This window comes from Prionailurus viverrinus, chromosome D4, assembly GCF_022837055.1.
Source record: "Prionailurus viverrinus isolate Anna chromosome D4, UM_Priviv_1.0, whole genome shotgun sequence".
NCBI classification, from domain to species: Eukaryota; Metazoa; Chordata; class Mammalia; order Carnivora; family Felidae; genus Prionailurus; species Prionailurus viverrinus.
In genome coordinates this window covers 30823142-30850603 of record NC_062573.1, presented here as the reverse complement: position 1 = coordinate 30850603, position 27462 = coordinate 30823142, and the positions used below count along the sequence as shown (strand labels likewise).

The 27462-nt window shown below is 39.4% G+C and overlaps 1 protein-coding gene across 6 annotated transcripts in view; it reads left to right on the top strand.

Annotated features, from left to right (window-relative positions):
• Nucleotides 1-27462, top strand: part of UNC13B (unc-13 homolog B) — a 234723-nt gene that overhangs the window by 136133 nt on the left and 71128 nt on the right. For 4 of the 6 annotated variants that reach the window (XR_007146242.1, XM_047829522.1, XM_047829521.1 and 1 more), the window contains exons 9-11: nt 829-9282; nt 12540-12854; nt 14908-14998. Coding sequence is in view for 5 of the 6 variants with exons in the window: in XM_047829522.1 (XP_047685478.1) it covers nt 829-9282; nt 12540-12854; nt 14908-14998 (8860 nt within the window). In the remaining variant the exon portion in view is untranslated. The remainder of the gene's footprint in view (nt 1-828; nt 9283-12539; nt 12855-14907; nt 14999-27462) is intronic. The other 2 variants (XM_047829525.1, XM_047829526.1) reach the window with 1 other exon arrangement.

Genomic DNA, 27462 nt, shown 5'->3' with positions numbered 1-27462 from the left:
CAGGCTTCTAGTCTGCAGGTCCTCTATATACCCCCACTTGAGTACACAGGAAGTGGGCAGTTTCTAATCTAACTGAAAGAAAGGTCAAGTATCTTATGTATTTATTGACTTAAGTTGGAATATAGCTTCTAGTGTTATAATCAATATAGGGAAAGGCCGTCATTTCACTGTGATCCTCGATGCATATAGTTTTAAATTTCATAAATTGTAATGCTTTAAATAATATGCTCTTGTTGGTCCTGTAACAAGGTTTGCCTTTTGACAATCAAAGATTATTTTTATTTGGATAGTTTTTCTTTTTAAAAGAAATATGTTTGATCATATTCTTGACTATACTGCCTCAAATAATAACTTACAGTAAGTTAACAGCTTGACATCTTTTCAGACCCAAATTCATCAACAAATTTAGGTTTCTTGAAATCCCTTGATATATTTTCATCGAATACTTAGTTCTAAACTTGGGCATTGTAAATACAGTCTAAATATTGAGGAAACATGTTCATTTTGTTTGTCTCTATCTTTCTTAGAAAATAAAAGGATCCTAAAAAGCTCATGGTAGCAAGTGAAGTACAGTATTTTAAAGTTATTATTATAGCAGTTCTTTTTCTGATGTGGAAAAAACTATTGGACTAAATTGCTTTAATACTGATTTAAGAACATGTAAATTTCTTTATCATACGTTTTTAGTCTGAATGGTTTTTGTCAAACTATTTTATTTTAGTTTTCTCATTGAATGTGCACTGAATTTTATGATTTGTTTCTTCCTTTTCCCTGTTTCGTCTTTTTTCTTTGTCTTACTCTTCCTCCAATTTTATCCCTTTATATCAGACAAGACTTGCAGGCTAAGAATGACAAAATTAGGATTATTTCAGCTTTCTCTGATGTTGACTATGAAGAGCAAGAAGGTACATATGAGGAGATAGAGGGGGAAATACCACAAGAGTTTCTAGAAAACAGTAACATAAAGGAAGCAAAAGTAAAAGAAATTAGAACTCTTTCAAAAACTGATAAATCTTACAGCCGTCAAGAACAACAGAAGTACAAGAATTGGGAAAAGATACCATCACAGGGCCCAGAAACTGAATTCTCTACTGCCTTTAATTTTGACCTTAAGTATGAAACATCTGTGTTCTCCAGTTATCCTCAGAAATATGATACAGTAGATAGGAGAAGAAAAAATAAACCCTTATACCGTGATTTTGAACACAGTCAAAGAACACAGTACAATGAAAGATCAGAAACTAAGACTGACTTCAAAAGTACATATCCTGACACTGAAAATTGTAACATTTGCCACACTGAAAAGAAGAAACAAAATTACCCAATTTTGCACCCTTATAAAAACGGCTTTGTGGTCAAGAGTGGCATCTGGACCACCAAGTTGGAAAATCATGATTACGATCTTTCTGGTGGTTACAAGAACTGTGAAAAATCATCTGGCTTAAACCAGCATTTCACTAATTTCACTCCATTAGATATTCTTGAAGATTCTACTAGTAGTACTTCTGAGGAACTTCTGAGCTCTCCTCTCACTGATAAGCCAGAAGGTTTACTGTCACCAATAAGTCATCCATCCAATATCCATCATAGTGGAGGCTTTCCTGAAGAATACAATGTAACAAATCCAGCATTCCCATTACAAAAGATGAACTGTGATGCAAACACACTTGGAGATCTGTCTGGGTGCCCCATGGAAGAGATGACCCCTCCCTCTCTTGAGGAACCCAAGGAGGACTATGTTGATACAATGGATGAGCTTCAGTGTTTGGTAGAAACTGTGTCAGAATATTTAGCAGAGAAAGAAGAGGAGATTAATGGATTTGGTTCCCTTTCACCAACTGAAAAATCACTTAAACACAATAGTACTGGTAATAATGCAGAACAGAAAATGCTTGGAGATCAAATACCACCTTTAACCATTGTCAAGAATGACAAGGACAAGGCTGTCTCTTTCCCTGAGCTGAATGGAGTGAAATGTGCTGTTGGTTCTTTGTTCAGTTCACTTACAGAAAAGGTAGGTTCGGGAACAAAGCATCTAACAACCTCTGTGGAAAAGCTGGTTTATTTAGTTCCAGAGAAAACAGAAACTCTTGATCAGATAGAGACGACTAATTCAGGATCTAAACCCAGAGCCAAGTCTGTATTGGGGAAAGATCTTTCCATGCGATCTCCATTATCCTCTCACACAGTTGATAATAAAGATTTTGGCAGAAATGACAAAACTTCTGAAAATGAGCACACAGGTGGTAAAACTGGAAATGTAAGCCTTCAGGATGCAACAGAGACTACTGGAAGGGACTCCACTCCACAGAGTCAGAGTTCAGTTATAAAGTCTGTTTTCAGCATGTTAAATCCATTAAAGATCTTTTCCGAAAAGGATGAAACCAAAAAAGATGACCAGAACAAGCCAACAAGAAAGGAAAGCTTTGTTGGGTGTGGTTCAGAGTCAAATCAAAGGAAAGACACCCTTGGCAATGACAATAAAATCATCACTTTAGATAGGCATGATGGAGAAACTACAAGCTCATCCCAAATGCCCACAAGTGAAGATTTGTTGTCTTCCCAAGTGACCAATGAACCTTCAAGCTTAGGTGGTTCTGCAAATAAAAAAGATGATATTGAGAGTCTCTTGGAAAGAAAACCCTGTACAGATTTGTCTCTGGTACCACATCAACCAAAAATATGTGCCCCAAACACTATAGGACATCCTTGTATAGCTGGCAGTACAACTGCAAATAGAGAGTCTTCTTCAAAGACAGTAGAGGGGGAGAAAGTTACTGGTGATGATGATTTTCTTGAGCCACTCAGAAAATCCTTTAGCCAGTTTTTGCTCACTTCACCTGAGACCTGTTCAAAGGAAACTTTGTCAGAATCTATGAAAATTCACCAGTTGGAGGAAGATGGATGGGAAAGGGGCCATAAGAAAAATGGACATTCCTTTTCCTTTAATAGAAAACTACATATTCCATTTTTCAGAGTTCTTAGTCATTCTGAGAAACAGCAAGATTTAAGAGAGAAAGGAAGCATTTTTCCTCTTTTTAAATTTCCTTTCACTGATGGTCGTACCACTGTCAATGACCAGAGTTTTCCTGACTCAGCAGTAACTGTTGATGAAGAGATCCAAAGAAACTGCCATGAAAATGCCAAACTTAATTTAATAAAATCTAGTTCAGTTCCAAATATTCATAATAATTTAGGGAAACCTGATGATACAGAAACATTTAATAAAAATGACCAAATAAATTGTCCTGAAGATACCACACTTAATAGAATAAAGTCTAATTCTGTTCCAATTATTAATAACGATCTTGGGAAATTTGGGAATATAGAGAAATTGAATTCAAGTGATCACACAGCAGCAGAGAACTGTCAGATAGATACTTTAGCCATCCCTGAAGTTGTGTCCAAAGAATATATTCCTTCAGATTCTTCAGAAGAAAGTAAGACTCTTACACAAGTGACATCTTTAACAGTATCAGACTCATTAACATTTACCTCTACCATTTCAAAATCCACCTTGGTTAATGAAATTAATGAAGACAGACTTGTAGATAAAGCCTCTAAGAAAAGAATCCAAGGAGGCCTCCTTTCTGGCCTATTTAACAGGTTTTCTTCTCTTGAAAACTTGTCTAATCAACAAGAATTAAATTTGAAAAGTGGTGACTCTCATCATCATAATAATACTCCAGGATTACTCTCTGGAATATTTAACTTGATACACAATAACAATGTGACTGATTATAAACCAGATGAGGTAAAGTCCATGTCTTTAGGCAATATAAAAAGTTTGAATGGAAATAAACATTTATCTGTGGATGAGATCCCTGTTACTTCATGTGTGACTTCTGAGAATCAGAGGAACCATGTTGAAAAAGAAGAAACATCTGGCTTAATAAAAAACTTTATATCTTTACCTAAAGAAAACATACCATTATCTGATGCTTGGGTTGATAATGATCATTGCTCTCCTATGTGGAAAAACCAGCTAAGTGAAAAGAATTGCCCCTCTTCTGAGGACAGGATACTTGACTTTGCTCCGAGCACTCAGCAGGGCCTCTTAGAGAAATCTTTGGCTGAGAGGCTGACACCACACCATGTTCTTAAGGAGAAAATACATGAAAATTCAAACAAGTTAAACCCACATACATTAAATACTAACATTCTTAATAAATCAAACCACTATCAGGCTTTTGAAGAGATGAATAATCCTTTCTGTTCTGAATGGGACTCTGATATAAAAGATTTCTCTAAAAATTCCAGAAAACTTCAGCCAGTTTATTATATGCTAAATCAAAATACATTCCCATCAGCTGATGTTTTCTTGTGGCCTGACTCAGAAAGCTCAGCAATAAATTTTTGCCAAAAGGATCAAACTGCAAATATCGTGGAGTGGAAAACAAATCCAAACAGTGTCATTTGGCGTGACTTACCATATGAATCATTGGACCAGTTAGCATTTAATGAAGATAACTTATTAAGAAGTGATATGTGGGCAGCTCACTCATTATATGGAAATTCATATCTTCCAATTAGTGAGACTACGAATTCACTAGAAGAATTGCCCATTGACTTAAGTTGTTCTTCAGGTTATGAGAAGACTACATATTCTGTAGTTGATCAAGAATCATTAAGAATGGATGAAAACTTTGTTTTTTCAAGTGTCAGTTATGACTACCAGGAATGGTGGTCATGTCTTGAAAATGGAGTGTGGTGGCCATCAGAGAATGGAGATTATGGATATTATATGTTTCATGATGGTCAGTATATGTATTATCTCCTCACTGATTCTACTGGGCAGTATGCCTATTTATTTATACCTGATTGTTCTTATCAAGAATATTTGAATTGTGATTTACAAACAAATGATCTATCAAGTATTATGTTGGATGACAGCATTATATCAGCCTGTAGTTTTAAAGTACGTGACAAGGAAGATGAATTATCCTGGTATGTTGAAGAGGAACCAATTGATGACCCTCTTGATTTATCTGTAGTTTTGCCAAAAAGTGAGGGACCAGTGTATCTAAATTTAGGAACCTTTTCACAAGTACTTGAACAGTCAAGTTATGGCCAAAAGGATCAACCATTAGATTTTTCAGGCTATAATCTTCAAAAGTTTAAAGGAAATTTTAGATCTTTTGAAGAAGTGGTGTGTAGTTCTGAAGACTTTGAATATATATTGGATCTCAGAAATCAGCCCCAAACTATTGGTAATCAGGACTTAAATAAAAATCCTGTTGTAGAGAGAAGTAAGTATCAGCTTCTTGCTAAGGATGCATCAATTTACCCTTCCAGTTTCCATTGGATTCAGTCTTCTGAAGAAGCTACATCTTTGGTTCATTTTGAAGATATGACTAATAGCCTACAGCAAACAGGAGAGATGTCATCACGGAAAAAAGGAACCTCATTATTTTCTGCTTTGGGTGCTTTGGTTACAAGGACTTTGAATTTTGATGAGAATGAATCCTTAGAGTCTTTGGTTTTAAAGAAAATGAATCAGGAGTCAGACTTAGCAGAGCTCACAAATGGTGGTGTTCAGTCATTAATCTTGAATAAGCAATTAGAGAATAACTCCCAAAATGAAGAAGAAGGTCTTCTCAAGAAGGATTTAGAAAGAAAAACAGTACCCAATGTTCCGCAACCAGAATTTAAAAATATGAAGCAAGAATTCCCTTTAAATAAAAGTATTCATGTGAAAAAACAAAGTTTGTTAAAATCTGTTGTCCAGGTAAGCCAAATAACTCCTCAGGCTAAAGCAGATATAGAAAATGAGGAAATCATTACAGTTGACTCTGTTTCCATTCCTCTTACATCACAATTCAGTGAGGATGAACCCAAGAACTGTGAGCTTCTCCATGACCAGTCTTCCAAAGAGTCTGAGAGAACATTATTTAAAAGTGCATTGAAACTCTTTGGCCGGGGAGAAGACCCTTCAGTAAGTGTGGTGTCAAATGGAAAACAGGCATCTGGATTTTTGAACCTTTTTAAAACCCAGGCAAATAAAGAAGGATCACCAAATTTAGAAAAGAATGAAGATAAAAATATACCTTCTCAGCAAAAGAATGAATCTTCTGGTGTTTCAAATTTTTTTGGTACCCTTGGGGACTTATTTAAAACCAATGTATCTTCTATACAGACAACTGAAAATATGTCTGTTTCCTCGATGGTTAATAAGGATGAAGTCAAATCAAGTCCTAATCCTGCACAGCTAAATAGCCAGGATGTTGGGAACTTTTCTGCTATGCCAGTTGCCTCTAAAAGGAAGGTTCGAGTTAGGAGTCTGAACAAGCAGATTACTATTGATGACAGTGGGCTAAAAGAACCATCAACTATAGATACACAGAGTAATAATTTGACTGGAAAAGAGGTATCTTCCAGAGACCACCTAATCCAGCAATCACCAAATCCATCGTTCTCAAGAAATTGTCTCAAAGAGTCTTCCAGAGATTCTTCAATAGAAACTAACATTGTGTCTACAGTGACAGAAGCTTCAGGAAGTAGTAAACTGTCTGTTGATATTCTGAGCAGAAGAAATTCAAATGAACAGGATCATTCTTCTGACCAAGACTGGAGTTTTTCAACTGCCACAACATCTCCATCTCAACCAGAGTTGCCAACCAGAAAGAGTATATTTTCTTTCCTGACTGGATCTGAAAAATCTGAGAACAGAGCCTCTGCTGCTCTACCAAGAACCAAATCTCAAGCAGAAAGGCTATTCACACTTCCTTCCTTTTTTTCCACTACTAACTCAAGCAGCAAGAAGGATGCCACTCATAATAGCCCTTTTAGTTTCTTCAGCTTGTCCTTTTTGGACGAAAAGCAGCAGACTCCTGGGGAAAAACATAGCCTTTCAACAGTTGCTCCAGTGACTTCTCAGCCCTGTAAGAAGCCAAGTGTTTTTGTAGACATGAGTGGCACAATGACTAGAGAAGGTTCCAGTGGCAATAGAGATCGCATAATCCAGGAGGTAGCTCATGAACAGCAAATAGTTCCTTGTGTTTCTATTAGCAACACTACTGAGGTTACTTGCCTTACAGATGAGCTCAATGTAGAGGACTATCAGGGAAAACTAGATTCTAGTAATGGACCAGGGACATCTTTAGCAAATTTCCAGACGAATAAGTTGCAAGACGATGTTCCTCATTCACCAGGATTTCAGGTACAAACTGAAACTCTGCTCATTGGTCCAGAGTCCCTTGGGGTAGCTCCCTATGAAGAAGAGCCTTTCATACAGGAAGTCTTCCCTTGTGACAACCTGGCCAAGTCTTTTTCACATGATAACCATTTGACTAAAAAGCTCAATAATTTAGACAGTTGTACTAACTACCACCACAATGAAAGATTTACGAGTGACCCTTTGAACTTGCCATTAGAAAAGGCTCCTGATGACACCTTAACACAGATCCTGGAGGCAACCTCGCCCTCTGTGGAGCAAGGGTATACAGGGCACCTCCAGAGCCTAGAGACAGATAAAGAGGAAGACAAATCAATGTTGGGCTCTTCAGTAGAAATGTTTTCAGGGTTTGTGACAAAAGTGAAATCTTTCTCTGAGTGCTTAATTGAACCTCCCAAAACTTTCTCTGGACTTTTCTCCTCTCCTAAACCTCCAACAAAAAACTCCTTTTTCTCTCTTTCTTCTCGTGCATCATCTCAGTCCCTCAAAGGTGAGTTACTTGGAATTTTTAAAAGTCCCAAATCAGAGACTCACAAACAAGAATCGCCGATCCCAGCTACTGCATGGCCTCAAAATGGTAGTTGCAGAGATACTGTAGGATTAGTACCTCCAGGAAATTTATGGGGAGAAACTTCCTCTCCAGCACTCAATTCAGAATCTACTCTCAGTGAGTGTAGAATGACTGTGGTTAGTGCAAAGTCAGACTCAGAGATCCTGATAGATGATACTAAATTAACAGCTGAAATGGAAAACAATAATATTCCTGACAATATTCTAGAATCCCAAGATTCTGAAACAATTAGGGCTGCACCTTCTGTTTCAGAGGATGATACTGGACAAGGAGTATTGTCTCTGAGTGATGAAGGAGACATGGGGTTGTTGCAGGGCACAGACACAGAGACATCATTGGAAGCAGAGCACATTTCATTGCCATCACAGTTGGATCCAGATCCTACCTGTGTGGCCAAAGAGCTTCCTCCTCCATTTCAGCCACCTAGTCCTCTTGAGCCAGAGCCAGCTATGCAATCTACCTCCACAAACCAAGACTTCTTGGAGCTACAGGCAGCCAATTCAGTAGAAACCAATACTCCACTATTTAGTGAGGCAAATGTTGGCCAGAGTGCCACACCAGAAACCCCAGAATACCTTTCTCAACCACTCCTGGAGGAACCTGTGCTTTGTGCCAGAAAAAACTGTGAGATACTTGATACCCACAAAGATCTACCTGCAGTGCCCCAAGAAACAGAGCAGCCAAGACCTCTTTTTGAGATCCCAAATATGACCAATTGGCCAAAACTCCATTTCCCATCCTCTGCCACTGACTGTGGGAAACCACTGAGGTCTTTCTTTTCCCCACCTTCCTCCTCTGGCAGTAGAGCAGCAGAGCCTGGTTTAATGGGCAGTTTTAAGAAGTTGTCAAATCTATTTGAGGGAGGTAGTGAGGGGAAAGGGAGTACACTGGCAGGTGATCTAAAACTAAGGTTTGGAAAGAAGCTGGATCTTTCATTCACATGGCCAAAAGAGAACAAAGCGGGCCCTGAACAAATCCCTGCAGAATCCTCTTCTCCAGTTTTGGTTATCAGCGGCGATCAGGATCTTAACTCTAGTGAGGCTGACAAAACTTTAGAGGCTTCTCAAATAGCTGGAGCTAGTGCTGAGCCAGCTACTCAGCCCTCAGGTACCTCTGAGCAGCTGGAGACCAAGCCAAGTATATGTACTCAAGAGCTTTCAGGGCCTGGAGAAATGGAAAACCAGGGAATTTCAGCATCTGGAGAACACTGGGGTTCCAAAAGCAACCTCTCGACCTCCACCTGTCCTTCAGGGAGTCATAAGGAAGAACACTGCGCTGTCACTGAGCTGCTTCACCAGCCAAAAACACAAGAGGAGGTGATGCCTGCTAGCTCTGAGTCTCTTTCAGATGTGCAGCAGCCAGTCACTTTGCATGGCATCAAGGAACCAGAGACCGACAAAGGGCCTGTTCTCATTGAGCTACTTCACCAGCTAGAAAGACAAGAAGAGGAGGTGGTGCCTGCTAGCGCTGAGGCTCTTTCAGATGTGCAGCAGCCAGTCACTCTGCATGACATCAAGGAACCAAAGACCAACACAAGGCCTGTTCTCAACTAAAGCATCATAAATGATTTTAAAGAATTGACCATTTATGATGCAGTGACTTAGTGGTAGATTAATGGTAGCCTGCTTTTTAGTTTTCCTGTGTCTTTCCTAGCACCTGAGTTTTATGTTAACTAGGGGTTAAGTAACAAATAATGTGTGGGTCTCCTCATTCTTTCCCATCTCTCTAGTGCCAAATGTAATTCATTTATTGGAAGAAGGAACTTAGTTCTAAAAGAAAGGCTTTGCCCTGGTATTTACTCATTCTGGTTTGCTCTGCCTAGTGTAAAGTGGCATAGAGAATGGAGGGTAGGAAGAGGCAGCAAGTAGTCATGTGGCATATATTAATTATAGCCACATAACAGGCTAGGATGCTTCCTTGGGACTTCAGCACTTATTAACTAGGAAGCGACCTACTTTGCTTTGCTTTTTCAAGTCTTCTAAGATACTTTTTCCAGTGGCAATGAGGTTATTAAGTAACATGCAAAATGCAGAGGTTGAGGTTGAGATAATTTAAATATTCTATATCCTGTTCCACATGGATCCTGCATAGCTTCTTCCAGTCTTTGCCTTTTTGTACCCTTGAGGCTGGTGCCTGGTAAGTGCTTGGAATAAAGTGTCACAGGAGTTCAGGGCTATCATTTGCTGTAGTTCTTTATTCTGGAGCATTGTGCAGGGTCCACATGGAAAAGATACTATTTCCCCTAAGAGGAAGCACCATATACAGTGCAATTTAGGAATATTGCCATGACCTCCCACACAAAACTGTCCAAAGAGGCTGGTCTTAGAGGTTGTGTGTGTGTGTGTGTACACATTTGTTAGGGACTATTCAGAACAGTGACGTGGTGCCTGTCCTGCTGCCATGGGATGAAGGATCAGTAATTAGTCTGAAAATACCAGGTAATTGGGAGGAACCATAGGGAAAATATCACTAGAAAACAATAATGATTTATCTTCATTTGGCCAAAGGTAAAATAAGCCCTTTAGTTAAAAGTTTGACTCTGTGGCAAGGAAATTCTTTGTCCTTTTGCATGGAAACTTTCCAGCAGGATACCAGAAGTGAAAGGAAGGCCTCTGACTTGGGATAGAAGTATCCAAATGGGCTAGGATAGATCTGGTAGATCATCACCTAGAACCTCTTTTTTTTTTTTTTTTTTAAGTTTATTTATTTTGAGAGAGAGAGTGAGCAGGGGAAGGGCAGAGAGAGAGAGGGTGAGAGAGAATCCCAAGCAGGCTCTGTGCTGTCAGCACGAACCACACGATCATGACCTGAGCCGAAAACGATAGTTGGATCTTAATTGACTGAGCCACCCAGGTGCCCCTCGAACCTCTATCTTGAATAGGACTGACTCCCTTAAATTCAGTATATGCCTCACAGGAGTAATTTGCAGATACTGCTCTTCTTTCTAATCATGAATCACTGCCACTTTCTCTGCCCTAGGTACTGTCTCTAGGAACGAATTAACTTTCTGGGTATGGGAATTGAGATGATTGAGAACAGGTTGGGCTGGCCTTTCTTCAGGTATAAAAATGCATTAATATGGCCCTGACCCAGATCCTAGAGTTGGACTTTGTCTACTTTATCCAAAACTGAGTCATGTCCTGAGAGCAACTCAGTTACAGATGGGCGAGTTCATCTTTGGGACATTCCCTGTTACATACCACTGTGACATTTCTGTTGATGAGACCATTCCCCTGAAGAGTTTTTTTGGTCATAGACTTCATCTCCTAGTGGCTTCCATTACCTCATCAAGTAGATAGCTCAGAGATAATTGAAGGAACATCTCCAATCTCTCTTGGTCATCCTAAGGAACAGACATTCACATTTACAATTGTAGAGAAAGAAAAGGGGACATCAAGGGGACATCAATTTAATAAATAATAGGAAAGGGAAGTAGAGTTAATCCATTTTACTTTATGGAAATGAGAAGACTTTAATCAAGGCCACTGGACAAGTTTCTTTAGAAGTCTGAGTCAAGGGGCACCTGGGTGGCTCATTGGTAAGCATCCAACTTCGGCTCAGGTCATGATCCCACGGTTTGTGGGTTTGAACCCCGCATCAGGCTCTGTGCTTACAGTTCAGAACCTGGAGCCTGCTTCAGATTCTGTGTCTCCCTCTCTCTCTGCCTCTGCCCTTGCACTCTGTCTCTCTGTCTCTCTCTCAAAAATATATAAACACTTAAAAAAAAAAAAGTCTGAGTAAAGAATTTTAGGCATAAACAACAGACTATTTTAATAATCCTTTTTAAAAAATGTTTTTTAATGTTTATTTTTGAGAGAGAGTGTGCATGCACGTGTGCTCTCACACAAGTGGGGGAAGGGCAGAGAGAGAGGGAGACACAGAATCCGAAGCAGGTTCCAGGCTCTGAGCTGTCAGCATAGAGAGCCTGATGCAGGGCTCGAATCCACCAACCGTGAGATCGTGACTTGAGCTGAAGTCAGACGATTAACTGACTGAGCCACCCAGGCTCCCCTAATCCTTTTGTTTGTTTGTTTGTTTGTTTTTAATGTTTTATTTATTTTTGGGAGAGAGACAGAGCACAAGCTGGGGAGGGGCAGAGAGAGAGGAAGACACAGAATCCGAAGCAGGCTCCAGGCTCTGAGTTGTCAGCACCCCCACATGGGGCCGGAACTCAGGAACCACGAGATCATGACCTGAGCCCAAGTCTGACGCTTAACCAACTGAGCCACCCTGGTGCCAGACTATTTTAATAATTCTTTTTTTAATTTTTATTTTTTTTTAATGTTTATTTTTTTTTTGAGAGAGACAGAGACAGAGTGTGAGCAAGGGAAGGTCAGAGAGAAAGGGAGACAGAATCCGGAACAGGTTCCAGGCTCCGAGCTGTCACAGCTGTCAGCACAGAGCCCAACGCGGGGCTCGAACTCACAAACCGTGAGATCATGACCTGAGCCGTAATCGGATGCTCAACTGACTGAGCCACCCAGGGGCCCCAGTATTTTAATAATTCTTAATCCTACTTACAAAAATCACATTAAGATAAAGTATGCTTCAAAGTCAAATAAATGTAGGTTAAGGTTAAGTGCTATTGGAGAACCCAGCACATTGTATTGTTTTTCTTGTTGTGCTTCTGCAGACTAGAAACTAGTTCTTCTAGATTGTGAAGTTTGGACCTGTCTTCCCAGGAACCTCTTGTTTGTGATTCTTGCCATCTTTATTTCTGGATTTATCAGTTACTTTTGTCCTGGTCTCTAGTTTGCATGTAACTACTCATCTGTCTTCCTCTCATTCTCACAGCCCCACCAGCAGTAGTAGGTATGGCTCCTCCTGTAATGTGAGTCAAGGAAGCTCTCAGTTGAGTGAACTAGACCAATGCCATGAACAAGATGATGACCGTCGGGAGAGGGACTCGATTCATTCATGCCACAGCTCTGGCAGCTTCTCCAGAGATGGCCAAGTGGGCTTTGGAGAACAAGAGAAAGCCTTGGAGGTGACAGGTGAAGAGGAGAAGGGGACAGCATGTGAACCCAAGGAGAGGAAAGAAGATGCCACAATCCATCCTCCCCCAGATCTGGTGCTACACGAAGACCGTGTCCTAGGCCCCCAGGAGAGGTAGGTGATGACTGCCTTGAGGAGTTCATGTGGTTTCCTCAGTACCTGCCTGTGGTAGTGTTAGATATAAGTGCTTTTCGTTTGTTTCCCTATAGCTGGGTATGGTAGTGATCAGGATACTGAGGGTTAGCGCCGTACGCTTCTTTTGATTGTTGGTATAACTCCCTAGGTATTTTGAGGATCTCTGAAGATCACTTGGGTTCTTTGTAGTTACGTGCAGTGTACCACTCCTTTTTGAATCTGCAATTGTTGGCCCACTAGTTGACCTATATATGGTAGTCTCTGATCTGGAAGTGATCCAACCCCTGCAGCTTAGTTCATTCAGAGGAGCTACTTTGGATGAAATAGGCTCCCCAGCCTATTAATATTTAAACTTCTTATGTGAACATTGTTTTGTTTTGTTTCCTGGCTGAGAAAACCAGGACAGAGTTAAGAAAGAATTGGTCTAAAAGTCAGATGTAACTCTCGCTTCTGCCTCCTCAGGGTCTAGCAGTATATCTGGAATTAATTGGTACCCATAAGAAGAAAAATTTTAAACCTGTCTTTTTTTTTTTTTTTTTTTTTTTTTTTTTTTTTTAGAGACAGCAGGAGGGAGGGGGAACAAGAGAGAATCTTAAGCAGGTTTCATGCTCAGTGTGGAACCCGATGTGGGGCTCAAGCACATAACCCTGGGATTATGACCTGAGTCAAAATCAAGAGTTGGACACTCAACTGACTAAGCCACCCAGGTGCCCCTTTAACAGTCTTGTAATAAAGTTTAGTACAGTGTTTGAATGTTACTGTTATTGAATTAAATCAGTAGAGTTGCTGATAGATTGGGGCAGAGCACAGTTTTTCAGTCTTGGCACTGTTGACATTTGGGCCCAGATAACTTTATGGGAAGCTATCATAGGCACTTTAGAATATATAGTGGCATCCGCACACTGCCTACCAGCAGTAAACTTCAGTTGTGACAACCAAAAATGTCTTCAGATGTCAGATTTCCTGTTGGGTACAGACCTGTCCCGGTTGAAAAGCACTGGGGTAGAGTGATAACAGCTAGGTGTGACTTAGATTCTCAAATTTCAGGACTTAAAAATAAAGCGTCTCGCCAGAAGTTCAGAGCAGTGAGTGCCGTTTATGTGGTAGAAGTTTGAAGAATGGTTGATGTGTGTATTCTACCCCTGAAGATACAAACTTACTTTCTCTTCTTACTTTTTCTTGATTTTTAGTCCTCTCTCATGGCTTGTCCAATAAACAAGACATCCAGGAGGTTTGGTTCACAACCCACTGAAAGATTGCTCTTTGTAAACCTTAGGTTTGTCAGATACCATTGTCTGGGTAGAGGTCTCGTCAGAGCAGCAGAAGTGCCCAACCTTTCAAAATTCTTAGTGGAGCAGGAAGGGTTCACAGGAACAAAATTCTGCCCTAAAGATGGATGCTATGTAGAACCCCCAAGGGAGACTAGTGGTTTTGAGAGGTAAGACACGAGGATTAGTCCCCATGTCTCTGCATAGTTTCAGGGCCCTTGTCATTGCTTTTACTAGAATCCTGAAACCTGACTGTCCCAATGAGCTGGCTCATTGGGTGAGTGAAAAAAGGGGAAAGAAGAGAGGGAATGGACAAAAAGCTGAGGGCCACCTGGATGGCTCAGTTGGTTAAGCATCTAACTCTTGATTTTGGTTCAGGTCATGATCTGACAGTTTGTGGGATCAAGCCCCACACATCAGGCTCTGCGCTAACAGCATGAGCCTGTGTGGGATTCTCTCTCCCTCCCTCTCTCTCTGGCCCCCACGCCCTGCTCCCGCATGTGCATGTGAGTGCACATGCTCTCTCTCTCTCAAAATAAATAAATAAAACTTGGTTTTTAAAAAAAGCTAAAAGTTGTCATTTTAGAGAGGATTTTTTTTTCACATTGGCTATTTAGGTCTATGCTGTTTAGTGGCCCAAATCACTAACAAGTGTACGCATGAATACAAAACATTTTACTTCAGATATTTGGCAGTTTTCCCTTGAGCACTGTCACCCTGTGGCCTGGGCTATTTTTAAGGAACATTCTTTTCTTTGTTACAAGCTTTCCTGAGGAGAAGGCTTCTTCACCATTTACCCAAGCCAGAGCGCACTGGATCCGAGCAGTTACCAAGGTTCGACTCCAGTTGCAGGAGGTAGGAAATCTGTTTTTCTACTACTAGTTGGGACAGTTTTTTCTTTGAAATTGGGAGACATATGGTGCTGAAGAAGCAGTCAGTGATTAGTCATCTTTTTATAGTGTGCTTTTGGGAATGCTTGACAAGTAAGCTAGAGCCTTAAGAGATGGGAGGTGGCTGTTGGCTCCCTTCTATGCTGATTAATGGAAATCAAATAGACTTAGTGGGTTGAGAGCCTGAAGGCTAAGTTAAATGCTATTTTCAGTACCATTGTCATTCTAAGGCCATTTTATTTTGAGTTTAGGACATGGAACCATTATAAGGCCTCTTAGGGTCAGTTGTTGTCTCCCTTGGCCATCCAGTTCAAGGTCACTGGCTGACCTATTATAGAGGGCCTTTTTAATGTATACAGAAAGGATGTTTTTAAATGAAGACAAGTGGCTGTCAGTAGTATAATACCTGGCAGATATTTAAAATGCAAGCATGCTCATATATGTAAACACACTTAAAAAATAATTTATTTTGAAATATTTTCTAACTTAGGGAAAAGTTGCCAAAATAGCAGTATAAAAAACTCATCTTTCTTACCAAGAATCCCCAGTTGTTGACATTTTATCGCAATTGCTTTATCACCCTCAATCCATTATGATTAATCTTTTTCTGAACCATTTGAGAAAACGGAGAGATGATTGTTACTCCTGAATAGTCCTTTTTGCATTTCCCAAAAAACAAGACTACTCTCCTATATAACCATAATGTAACCATCCACATCAGGAAATCAACAATGCAACACTATCATCAAAACCCCATGCAAATTTTGCCATCTGTCCCAACAATGTCTCTTTTCTTTCCTGGTCTAGGATATAATCCAGGCTGACATGTTAGTAGTCATATCTCTTTAGGCTCCTTTAATCAGGACTGGTTCCTCAGTTTTATCTTCAACAGACGGTTCAGGCATTGTATTTTGTAGTGTGTTCTTCATTTGGGGTCCATCCAGTGTTTCCTCATGTTCAGACTCAGGCCATGCTTTCTTGGCAGGAATTACACAAAAATGATGCTAGGCTCTATTTAATGAGTTGTATCAAGAAGTACATGTGTCACCCTGTCATGTCCTTGTAGTATTAACCTCAATCAACTAGAAATTTTTTATTGGCCAGGTTTCTAACCTGTCAAGTCATCAGGTCAGTTTTGTTATTGATAAGTGTTTTATGTACTCTGAGACCCATATATTATTCTTCATCACATCTCTACCTCTGAGCTAAGCATCTGTTGGTAATACCTATCTGAATCTACCACCACTAATGGTGGCTGCCAAATGGTTAGCTTTCTATTTCCATTATACTTTCTATGTTCGTTAGCTGGCATTCTATAAGGAGGAGATTTCTTTTTCTCCCGTCAATTTATTTATATCAATATAGACTCATGGATTCCCGATTTATTACATGAGTTATAATCCATTACTGTCATTTATTTTGTTGCTCAAATTGTTCTAGCACTGCTAATTTGACCCTTCAGGGAGAAGATAATGTTTTAATAATGACTGAAAAGGTAGCTGCTTTGGAAAAAAGCATTTTGAATACAGATGTATGAAAATGCTTTCTTTTGTGTGTACGTTCTTCCATTTCTTTTTTTCTTTTTTTCTTTCTTGCTTGCTTACTTGCTTCTTCATCTTCAGCAGCAGCAGCAGAAACAATGAGTGTTACTCATAAAAACCTGTAACTGCATGTTCTAAAATCTTGGAAACTATTAACATATTTAAAAATCTTTCTAATTAAAAACTTCAGTGAGGTTTGAACTTATTTGTTAAAAATACTTCTATTTGATACGACATAAGAACTTGATTAGCCAAATTCCAACAAAATCTTTGACTAATTGCTACATAGGTACCAATTGCACATCTTCCATTTGACTGTATTATCTGTATCTTTTTGACAACTTTGAAAACCAAATACTGAAATAATTGAATGTGGAACCAGACTTATGAATAATTCTATAACAAAATGTTAAACCAAGATTTAAAAAATAATGAGACAGATTGTATCACATTGCTTTTACTAAAAATATTACTATTGCTAGTATTTTTAGTGACAGCAAGAAATATTTTTATCATTAATCCTAAATGTCTATTTCTTTTATGCTTTTTATATTTTTATAATGTAATGATTGTATTAATATATGTTTATAAGTTTTAAATGAATAAGTAATATATATATTGAGAGAGATGCTAAAAATGATTTCTGTGGATAAGGTTGCCTAATCATAAACACTTGGAGTCTTATTGATCTAGACTGACATGAGGTAAACATTTAAAGTGAACAGTTTTTAAGATTGCAAGCTGGTGCAGCCACTCTGGAAAACAGTATGGAGGTTCCTCAAAAAATTAAAAATAGAACTACCCTACGACCCAGCAATTGCACTACTAGGCATTTATCCATGGGATACGGGTGTGCTGATTCGAAGGGACACATGCACCCCATGTTTATAGCAGCACTATCAACAATAGCTAAAGTATGGAAAGAGCCCAAATGTCCATCGATGGATGAATGGATAAAGAAGAAGTGGTATACACACACACACACACACACTCACACATATACAGTGGAGTATTACTCGGCAATCAAAAAGAATGACATCTTGCCATTGGCAACTACGTGGATGGAACTGGAGGTATTATGCTAAGTGAAATTAGAGAAAGACAAAACTCATATGAGTTCACTCATATGAGGACCTTAAGAGACAAAACAGATGAACATAAGGGAAGGGAAACAAAAATAATATAAAAACAGGGAGGGGACAAAACAGAAGAGACTCATACATATGGAAAACAAACAGAGGGTTACTGGAGGGGTTGTGGGAGGGGGGATGGGCTAAATGGGTAAGGGGCATTAAGGAATCTACTCCTGAAATCATTGTTTCACTATCTGCTAACTACTTCGGATGTAAATTTACAAAAAAATAAAATTCAGTCAGGTGTCAGTTTTGAGGGTTAAGCTTCCAGACTCTGTTGTACATACCATTGCATACTTTTTCTAGATTGGCATTTACCATGATGTAATTGAGTTATTTATTTACCGTTTGATCTAACTTTTCTGTGTACTTGTAAGTTCTTTGATTTCTGGAGCTATTTTTTACTGCTAGTGTTCTAGAGCCCAGTTATAGAACCTGGCAGAGTGTTTAGCCAACTTTTTATAGATGCTTACCTAGCCAGAAAAGCCCATCAGCATTTTCACAGAAGTCTCTATGTGCCTCTTTATCTCTCTTAATTTTATTCTTAATTTTTTCCAAGGCCTAGTAACTTAGCAACTATAAAATATTAGGTATTAGCATTAGCTATGTTTTCTTATATAATTTGTATAGTATATACATTAAATTAAAAATACTGAATTTGGACCATAGTATGTGTGCATTTAAAAATTTTCTCACTTAGATTGTTTTTGTGAGCATTAAATATGTTTTGAAAACATGATTTAAGGTTTAGATTAATATTCCATTACGTTGATGTTCCATAACAACTTGTGTTTCTTTATAATTATAAATAATGCTATGATGAGCATCATTTTGTGTGAATCGGTTTTTGATTTTTTTTCTTTAACTTAGCTTTCTCAAAGTAGATTCAAATAAATTACTGAGTTAAAGAGTATATATACTTTGTAAAGGCTTCTGATTAACTTCTGTGTGTGTTTTCAGAAAACTTTTTCCAATTTGTATTTTCAGTATTTGAAGGTGCCCCACCAACACTGAGTATTATCATTTTTGAAAATGTTTGCCAATTCAGCAGAAGAATGATATCCCCTTGTTTTAATTTACATTTCTTTGATAGTGATTTGAATATTTCCCATAAGTTTATAGGACATTCATTCTTCTTCAGCCAATAACCGCATTCAATAGACTTTGAGGAACTACCATAACCTAGTTATCCTTATGCCATTCCTATAAGCAGATTCTGGGAAGATATTCTGTAGGTCATCTCTGTATCTGGGGTGGCTGAGTGCCTGGCCATATGTACTTAATAAGTGTTTGATGACATTGCAGTAATGTTAGTAGTGTGGGTGGAATGGATATGATTTTGTACCTTATTTGGCTTAGCTGCAGAAAAATCTGGGGGAGGAGGTGAGACTTTTAGCTCTAGAAACTGAGACTGTGGTGGCAGCAGGTGGGTGGGTGTTCCAGGTGGAAGGGACAGTGAAGGAGAAGACATAGAGGTAGGCCGTGAGGAAGCCTTGACAGAAGCTCTTAGGTTGCTAAAGAAAGCTGGAGAAGGAGAGACTTATTTAGTAAGCAGAGATGGAACTGAACAAATAGAATAGAAGGCCTGTGTTTAAATGGAGCGATCTCAGGAGATTCAAGATTGTAGCTGGTCAACCTGAGAGGTGGATCAGCATTTTCTCAGGGAAGAGCTTTAAGACAGAATGAATTCACTGTCTCCCACAAAGTTCTGTTCTGTTCTTGTGACTCTCTCCCTAGCAGAGACTTCCTTCTCAGGCAATTGTTGAAGGCCTGAAAAAGGTATTCTTCTGGGGAAAAATCATGCTCAAGGGGAGCACCCTTGAGGGCCCCATCTCTTAGGCTTAGAAGGGGATATCATTCTTCTGCTGAAAGGAAAGCATTACAGGAAAGCATTCTTTCTGTAATTTGAACCTGTAGGATTTTGTTCTGATCATGGCTGCCTATGTTAAACTTTTACTACTTCAATTCTTTACCCTCGTGAAGACCGCCAGTTACACCCATCTCCCTAACCATTACTACTCTAACAATTAAATGAAAGAATGTTTGGAATAATTGATAAGTATAAAAATATGCAATTATACAAAAACATAAAATTATACATGTGTCATGTGAAATTTCCCTCCTACTTCAAACTTCCAGGCCTCAAGTCCCCATCTTCTCCATTTTTTTGTTACCTGTGTCTTGTGAATCAGTCCACAGATAATCTGTGCATTTACAAGCATGTGTGTGTACACATGCATGCATGTGTATATTACATCATACTTTACCTTTTTATTTTTATTATTTTTTTAAGTTTATTATTTGAGAGAGGGAAAGAGCACAAGTGGGGGAAGCGCAGAGAAGAGAGAGCTAACAGCGCAGACCCTGACTCGGATTGATCACATGAACCGTGAGATCATGACTTGAGCCGAAATCAAGAGTCCAACGCTTAACCAACCCAGGTGCTCCTAAAGCACTCTCTCCCCAACGTGGGACACGAACTTGTGATCCCGAGATCAAGAGTCTCATGCCCTACCGACTGAGCCTGCCAGGCATCCCACTAAAGCCTTTATGAAGGAGGTTCTGCCCTTTTCATGCCCCATTACTGGGTCAGGAGTGAGGCTTAATTTTCTCTGGCTCTCATTGCCACTTCCAGGCCATTACTAGATCTTCACATAACCTATTCTCATAGTCACCTTCCTTGTTGTAATTAGGTCCCAACTGTTCACTAATTCTTCATTCAGTGAAAACTTTATTACCTACTTTATAGTTCTCCTTTTGATCTCAACTACTGCCATCATCATCATCACCACCACCACCACACTTACTGGATGCTACTATTACTATAAGTATTTTACATGCATCATCCAAATGAATCCCTTACAATACTTTTACAAACCAGTCTTATGTTATTTGGCCCATTTTATAGATTAAGAAACTGAGGTTTTAGAAAGATAGAAACTTGTTCAGGGTCACTTAGCTGATAAGAGGACTGCATTCAAATCTAGATCTAGTTAACTCTAGAGCCTAGCTTTTTTAACACTTTTTCCACCATATTACCACCATAATCTTAGAACTCTGTTTTCCAGAGCATGGAAAACTCTCTTCCACAGGACTCCAGTTTCTGGAACTGTTAATAGGTTCCCTATTATGTGATAGAATTCCATGGTTAAAGAAATTTGGGAAATAAATTTGGTTCCAGGAGAGTGTAACACCAACAGATAGCTCCTCTTAAAGAGGAGAATATAATATGCACAGCGTCACTGCAAGCTTTTTTGACCATGAAACTCTGTTCTGGAGAGACATCCTGCAGGACTCACTTTCCAAGGAATACATTTGGAGAAACTCTGCTTCATTTGATTTCATTATCATTTCATTAAAACTGCATTTGTGAGGGTCATCAGTGAGCTCATAGCTACCTGATTTAGTGATTGCTTTCAAACCTTAATGGACCTCTCTGCAGTATTTGATACACTGAACACTGCTTTGTGTTTTGACATTTAAGAAACCATCCCCAATGCCATTCTTCTCTGATCTCTCTTAAGTTTCCCTTTTCTGATTTCTCTCTTTGCTCATTCTTAAATGTTGGTCTTCCTGGGGTTCTTTCCTCAATCCTCTTTTCATATAACTCCCTTACGTTCTTTATATGAAATCTTATTATTTCACATAAGTTACTTATTATTTCTTTTATGAAATACGTTCTTTATATGAAATCTTATTATTTCACATAAGTTACTTATTATTTCACATATAAGTTACTACTTATATGTGGATTGTTCTCCTGTCTGTCTAGCCCAGATCTCTTCCCTGAACTCTAGATCCATATTTCTAACTACTTATATACTCAGTTGTCCCATCAGCATCTAAAATTCAACATATTTAGCCAAAAGACATCATCTCTCAAAACTTTGTGTCCTGTATTTTGTTCCCATGTTCCCCAAACCAACCCTGAACCCACTAAATGTGATTGGGCTCTTGAAAAGTAAGGGAAAGCTAAGCCATCTCTTCGATAATGTAGAAGAATTAGGAGCAGGAGTTTCACTTACCTTTAAAGGGAGGGAAGGAGGAGCTCCTGGGTGGCTCAATTGGTTAAGCATCTGTCTCTTGGATTTTGGCTCAGGTCGTGAATTTGAGCCCTGCATCGGGCTCTGTGCTGATAGCATGGAGTTTGCTTTGGATTCTCTCTCTCCCCTTTTCTCTGCCCTTCTCCCTGCTCACACGCTCTCTCTCTCTCTCTTTCTCAAAATAAAGAAACCTAAATAAGTAAAGGGAGGGAGGGAAGGATAAGATAGCTGTCTTGTGCACATAGTAGATACTCCATAAATATCTGTTGACAGGATGAATGCAAAGGATGTAGGTAGGAAAGCTAGTCTTTTTTTCATTCTGGGTACTTGTTTTGTGGAGAGGAATGAAAAGGCTAATTCCCAAATTTCATCTTTCTAGCCATCTTTCTGTGACTATGGTTCCTTCCTCTCCTCACACAAAGCTTGCTTTTGTCTCCCCTCACTGCTCTAAGGTGAAATAGAGACAAATAGACTATGCCTTGTGTGTTCTTCCAGCCTTTTCATCCAGCCCTACTTCTACACAGTTTTCCCTTAGTGGACTGAAAAAGGAAAAGGAATCCTGTTTCTATTTTTTTTTAAGTAACAAATATCTTTTTATTGAGATATAATTCATTTAACATTATAACTTACCATTTTAAAGTGTATAATTCAGTGTTTTTAGTATATTTACTAGGTTGTACAGCTATCACCACCATCTAATTTGAGAACATTTCTATCACTGCAAAGGAAATGCCATCCCCATTAATAAGTCACTCCTCATTCCCTGCTTTGCTCTAGCCTCTGGCAACCACTAATATACTTTCTGTCTCTATGGATTTGTGTGTTCTGGACATTTCGTATAAATGAAATCATATAATATGTGGCCTCTTGTATCTGGCTTCTTTCACTTAACATAATGTTTTTAAGGTTCATCTGTGTTGCAGCATCTGCCATTACTTTGTTCCTTTATATGGCTGAATAATATTCCGTTCTGTGGATATATCACATTTTGTTTATTCACTCATCTGTTGTTGGATGTTTGGATTACTTTCACCTTTTGGCTGATATAAATAATGCCACTGTGAACATTCATGTATAATTTTTTGTGTGGACATATGTTTTCAGTTCTCTTGGGTATATACATGCAAATGGAATTGCTGGATCATATGGCAACTTTATGTTTAACCTTTTGAGAAATTGTCAAACTGTTTTCCAAACAGGTTGCACCATATTACATTCCCATAAACAATGTATGAGGGTACCAATTTCTTCACATCCTTGTCAATGCTTGTTAATCTGTCTTTTTGTTAGAGCCATCCTAGTGGATGTGAAGTGGTATCTCATTGTGATTTTGATTCCCATTTCCATAGTGACTAAGGAGGTTAAGCATCTTCTCTCATGCTTATTGGCCATTTGTACATCTTCTTTGAAGAAATGTCTATTCAAATCCTCTGCGTTTTTACATTGGGTTGTCTTTTGTTGTTGAGTTGTAAGAGTTCTTAATATATTCTGGGTTAAAGTCCTGTATCAACTAGATGATTTGCAAATATTTTCTCCCAGCCCTGTTCCTTTTAAATTTCTTTGGACTTCTCATGAATTTGCCACTTTCTGCCTTAATTGTTCCCTAACCTGCAACCTTTCTTTCCCCTCTTTGTTTTGCACATGTATGGAGAAATTGGCAACATCACCTGAGCCTCTGAAACAATAAGAAGCTGTTATTTTTACAGGGTGTAGAAGTAGCATGCCCAGTTGGTCAGTAGCAAAAGCATGTTCTTGAGCTGCCGTTTTTTCCTACAGCCTGTCTCAGTCCCTCTTTTCTGTTCCTCTGTTACATACACAATCTCGCTCAGTCCTTGAGATTCAACTGCTTTGGTAAAAAGTAAAATCTTAGGTAGAAAGAAATCCCAAAGATGAAGCTGAGTGGGTGATAATAGGGGCATCCATAAGAAATTAAAATTTAAATATTCTTTTACACATCGAACACAGGCCCTCTACCTTTCCCACCCCATTTGCACTGAACAGAGCAGGAATACCTAGAAAGGATTACACATGGTTCTCCTGCCCATGTTATCCATGTCTGTTAGGAAGCAGGCCAGAGCAGAGAGGGAAGCTGAGACTGGCCTAGTTCTGTTTCTCTAAAGCTACCAGCTGGTATGTTTCTTATATTTCATTCCAAAGGCTCCCTATGAAGGAAAACACCAGGGTACCTGGCTTCTGATTCTGGATCGTCTCCTTTCTTCCTCTGCCTTTTAAATCCCTAATACCACCAAAACCCTGATTTCACCTTTTCTTCCTGTTATGAGCTGAATTGTGCCCCGCTTCCTCAGGTTGGAATCTTTTTTTTTTTTTTTTTAATGTTTATTTGTTTGTGTGTGTGTGTGTGTGTGTGTGTGTGTGTGTGTGTGTGAGAGAGAGAGAGAGAGAGAGAGAGAGAGAGAGAGAGGGAGAGGGAGAGCGTGAGCGGGGTAAGGGCAAAGGGAGAGGGAGACACAAAAACTTGAAGTGGGCTCCAGGCTCTGCTCTATCAGCACAGAACCCTATGCAGGGCTTGAACCCATGAACCACGAGATCATGACCTAAGCCGAAATTGGACACTTAACAAACTGAGCCACCCAGGTGCCCCACATATGTTGAAATCTTAATACCCAGTATCTCAGAATGTGATTGTATTTGGACATAGAGCCTTTAAAGAGGTAATTATGGTAAATTGAAGTCATATGGATGGAGCCATATCCAGTCTGACTGATATTCTTATAAAAAGAGATTAGGACTCAGATGGAAGAGCCTGTGTAGACAAAGATGGCCATCTGAGGCCAAGGAGAAAGGCCTTAGAAGAAACCAACCTCACTGACACCTTGATCTTTGACTTGTAGTCTCCAGTATTGTAAGAAAATAAATTTCTATTTCTTAAACCACCCAGTCTATGGTATTATGTTACGGCAGTCCTGGCAAACTAATACTCCTTCAAGGTAGAAGGGGAAAGAAGGTGACACAGAAGGTTCTGTGTTTGTCACATGTGAGTGACAATTCTGTGTTTCCTGAGGTCTAGTTGGTGGGAAATGTATTCGCCAGGCTGGTATATGGAGAGCCTGTTCGTGATATCCAGTGTCTTTTGTATCTGTTTAATGTTATCCCTCTTACTAATAAAATGTAGGGCTAAACTGGAAATAGAAAGAACTAGATCCTTAAAGTAGCTCAATCTTAAAATCTGAGAGAACCTGAGTAAATCACTTTTCTGTTTTCTATTTCTCAGTCTCCTGAGCTGTAAAATTAAGGATGACTGTCCTCTCTTACAGAGTTTTGGTGAGGTCAGAGAAAAATGTGTTTTTGAGTGTAAAGCTCTAGAAACAATTGCTTGAGAGTCACCAGGAGGCCTCCTCTTACCAGAACTTTTGGTTTTCAGGGCTCTCTCCTGACCTTCCTAGCCTAGGCCTGAGTGACCTGCCAGAGGTGTTGCTGCCCATAGCTGGAGCCTTTGCTACTGAGTGGGAACACAAGTGAAACTGTGTCTATGGCTAAAGCAGCAAGGTGCCATTGCCACAGGATTTCAGGTTTTTATAGGGATCTAGACTCCTTGGTGGCACGGGGTTCCTGGGATAACTATATGGATCACTCAGAGGAAGCTATTTACCTAGTGCACTGGTGCTTCTTTGGAGCCCCAGAGGAAGAAGTTAGTTGAATGCCTTACCCTAGGAGTCTAGGGGAGGAGTACAAAGGCTGTCATGGGCACTGGTGGGAACATTTTCCTGAGAGCTGCTTTTGTGTGCTTGTCAGGAGACACGCTTAATGTTTCTCAGGTCTCCCCCCTCCCCCCATTCCCCCCTCTTGTTTCCTGTGAAATGTTCTGGACATGTTTATGGCCTGGATCTGGATGTTTATCAGTGGTTGGTCTTCTGTAAATCTTAGACTTGGTTCTAGGCGGTGTCTGAACCTTGTGAATTATAAGATGTCACATCTGTGCCTGGGCTTTGGGGCAGCTTGTTTGAAGGGATGGAATTTGGTTTCTGAGGTACATATCAAAACATCTCTGAGGAAAGCCATGATACCATTGACTTGCCTAGAGTCAGAGGAGAGTATCAGACACCGGTAGCAGGTTTAGCTCCACCTGGCAGTATTTTCTGGGCATACTGTCAGTAAAGAGAGGTACTGTAGTTAATAAACTCTTATGATACCTCTGTATAAAATTAGAAATTACTTGTTTTCAAATAAACAAAGCTTATCTTCTTGCTTTCTATTACTTTTGCTGACTCTTCCTGCTTGTTTACTCATCCAGCCAATGGAACATTTGATACTGGCTAGGAATGAATTCTTCCTCTGTGAGAGAAAATCCTGTTGCCAAAGTTCTCCAAAAGGAAGCAACTGATAAAATGATGCCATTTTAATTTTTTTTTTTAATGTTTATTTTTGAGAGGGAGAGACGGAGAGCATGAGTGAGGGAGAGGCAGAGTGAGAGGGAGACACAGAATCCAAAGCAAGCTCCAGGCTCTGAGCTGTCAGTGGAGCTCGAACTCACAGACTGCGAGATCATGACCAGAGCCAAAGTCGGATTCTTAACCAACTGAGCCACCCGGGTGCACCCAAATCATCCCATTTTAAATCAGGCCAACTGATAAGTGGTACCACTTTTTTATCATTTAGGAGCTTACAGGCCGGAAGGGAGATAGAAATAATTACATTAAATATTTACATTTTTCCCCAGATGCTTTCCTTGGTCTTTAATGTCATTTTTCTCTGCAGCATTCCAATGTGTGTTTTGAAACAACCTATTTGTAATTTCCTCTTTCCCTGGCTTCTGTTATCCTGGATTCTCCCATTCTCTTCCTTTCTTTCTTACCTTGCCTATCTCCTTTCCTGCCTGTCTCTTTCTACAGTTTTCCCCTCAGGCTTTTTTCCCTCATCTCAAATCTGCCTCTGCTCAACCTCTAATCCAGAATCCTTAACTGAGCAACTACTATATGGCCAATTCTGTGCTTGATCCCGGCTTTTGTGCTAGGCAGCCAGTTGACTTCCAGCTAACCTTTCTAAGCAAATAATTCCCAAATCTGTACTTCTAACCCTCCTTTTTTCTTTAGGTTCTATCCGTCATGTCTAGTTATCTAATAGTTATTTTCACCATAACTTCCTAATGTTCGAAACTTCCCTCCTGGACCCGTTCCTATTCTTTGTTCTCTGTATTAAAATCACCATCATTTTGCTAGTCACCCACTCAAAATCACGGTGTCATTCTTCCTTCTCTCTTGCCTCCCACATTGGATCATTTGCCAGACCTTGCTCTTTTTTCTCTCCGTGATTCCTTTTACAAGTCTCTTCTCTGTTCCCTTTTGTGTTCAGATCTTCTTTATTGCTTAGTGTACAGTATTAGTTTTCTGAAGGTTTCGTTCTTTTATTTGTCTTAGGATACATTGTGTATACCACTGCCAGCATTGTCTTCCTGAAACAGAGCACTACTCATGGCTCCACTTATACTCAGGGCTCAACTTACATGTCACATCCTTTGAAGCCTTCCTCAAAGTCCCCAGGTAGTTAGGTACTCATTTTTCTATAACATTTCATATACAGTCAATTTTGGTGGTTATCATATTATCCTGGAAATGTGTGAGCATTTGACCCCAAGATTATGTATTTCTGAAAAGAGTATGTACTATATGCTTCTTTTTTATATTAAGTTCAGAAACAGATCAAAGTCATCTATAGTGTCAGACTGTAGGATAGTGATTACCTAGGTGGGGAGGG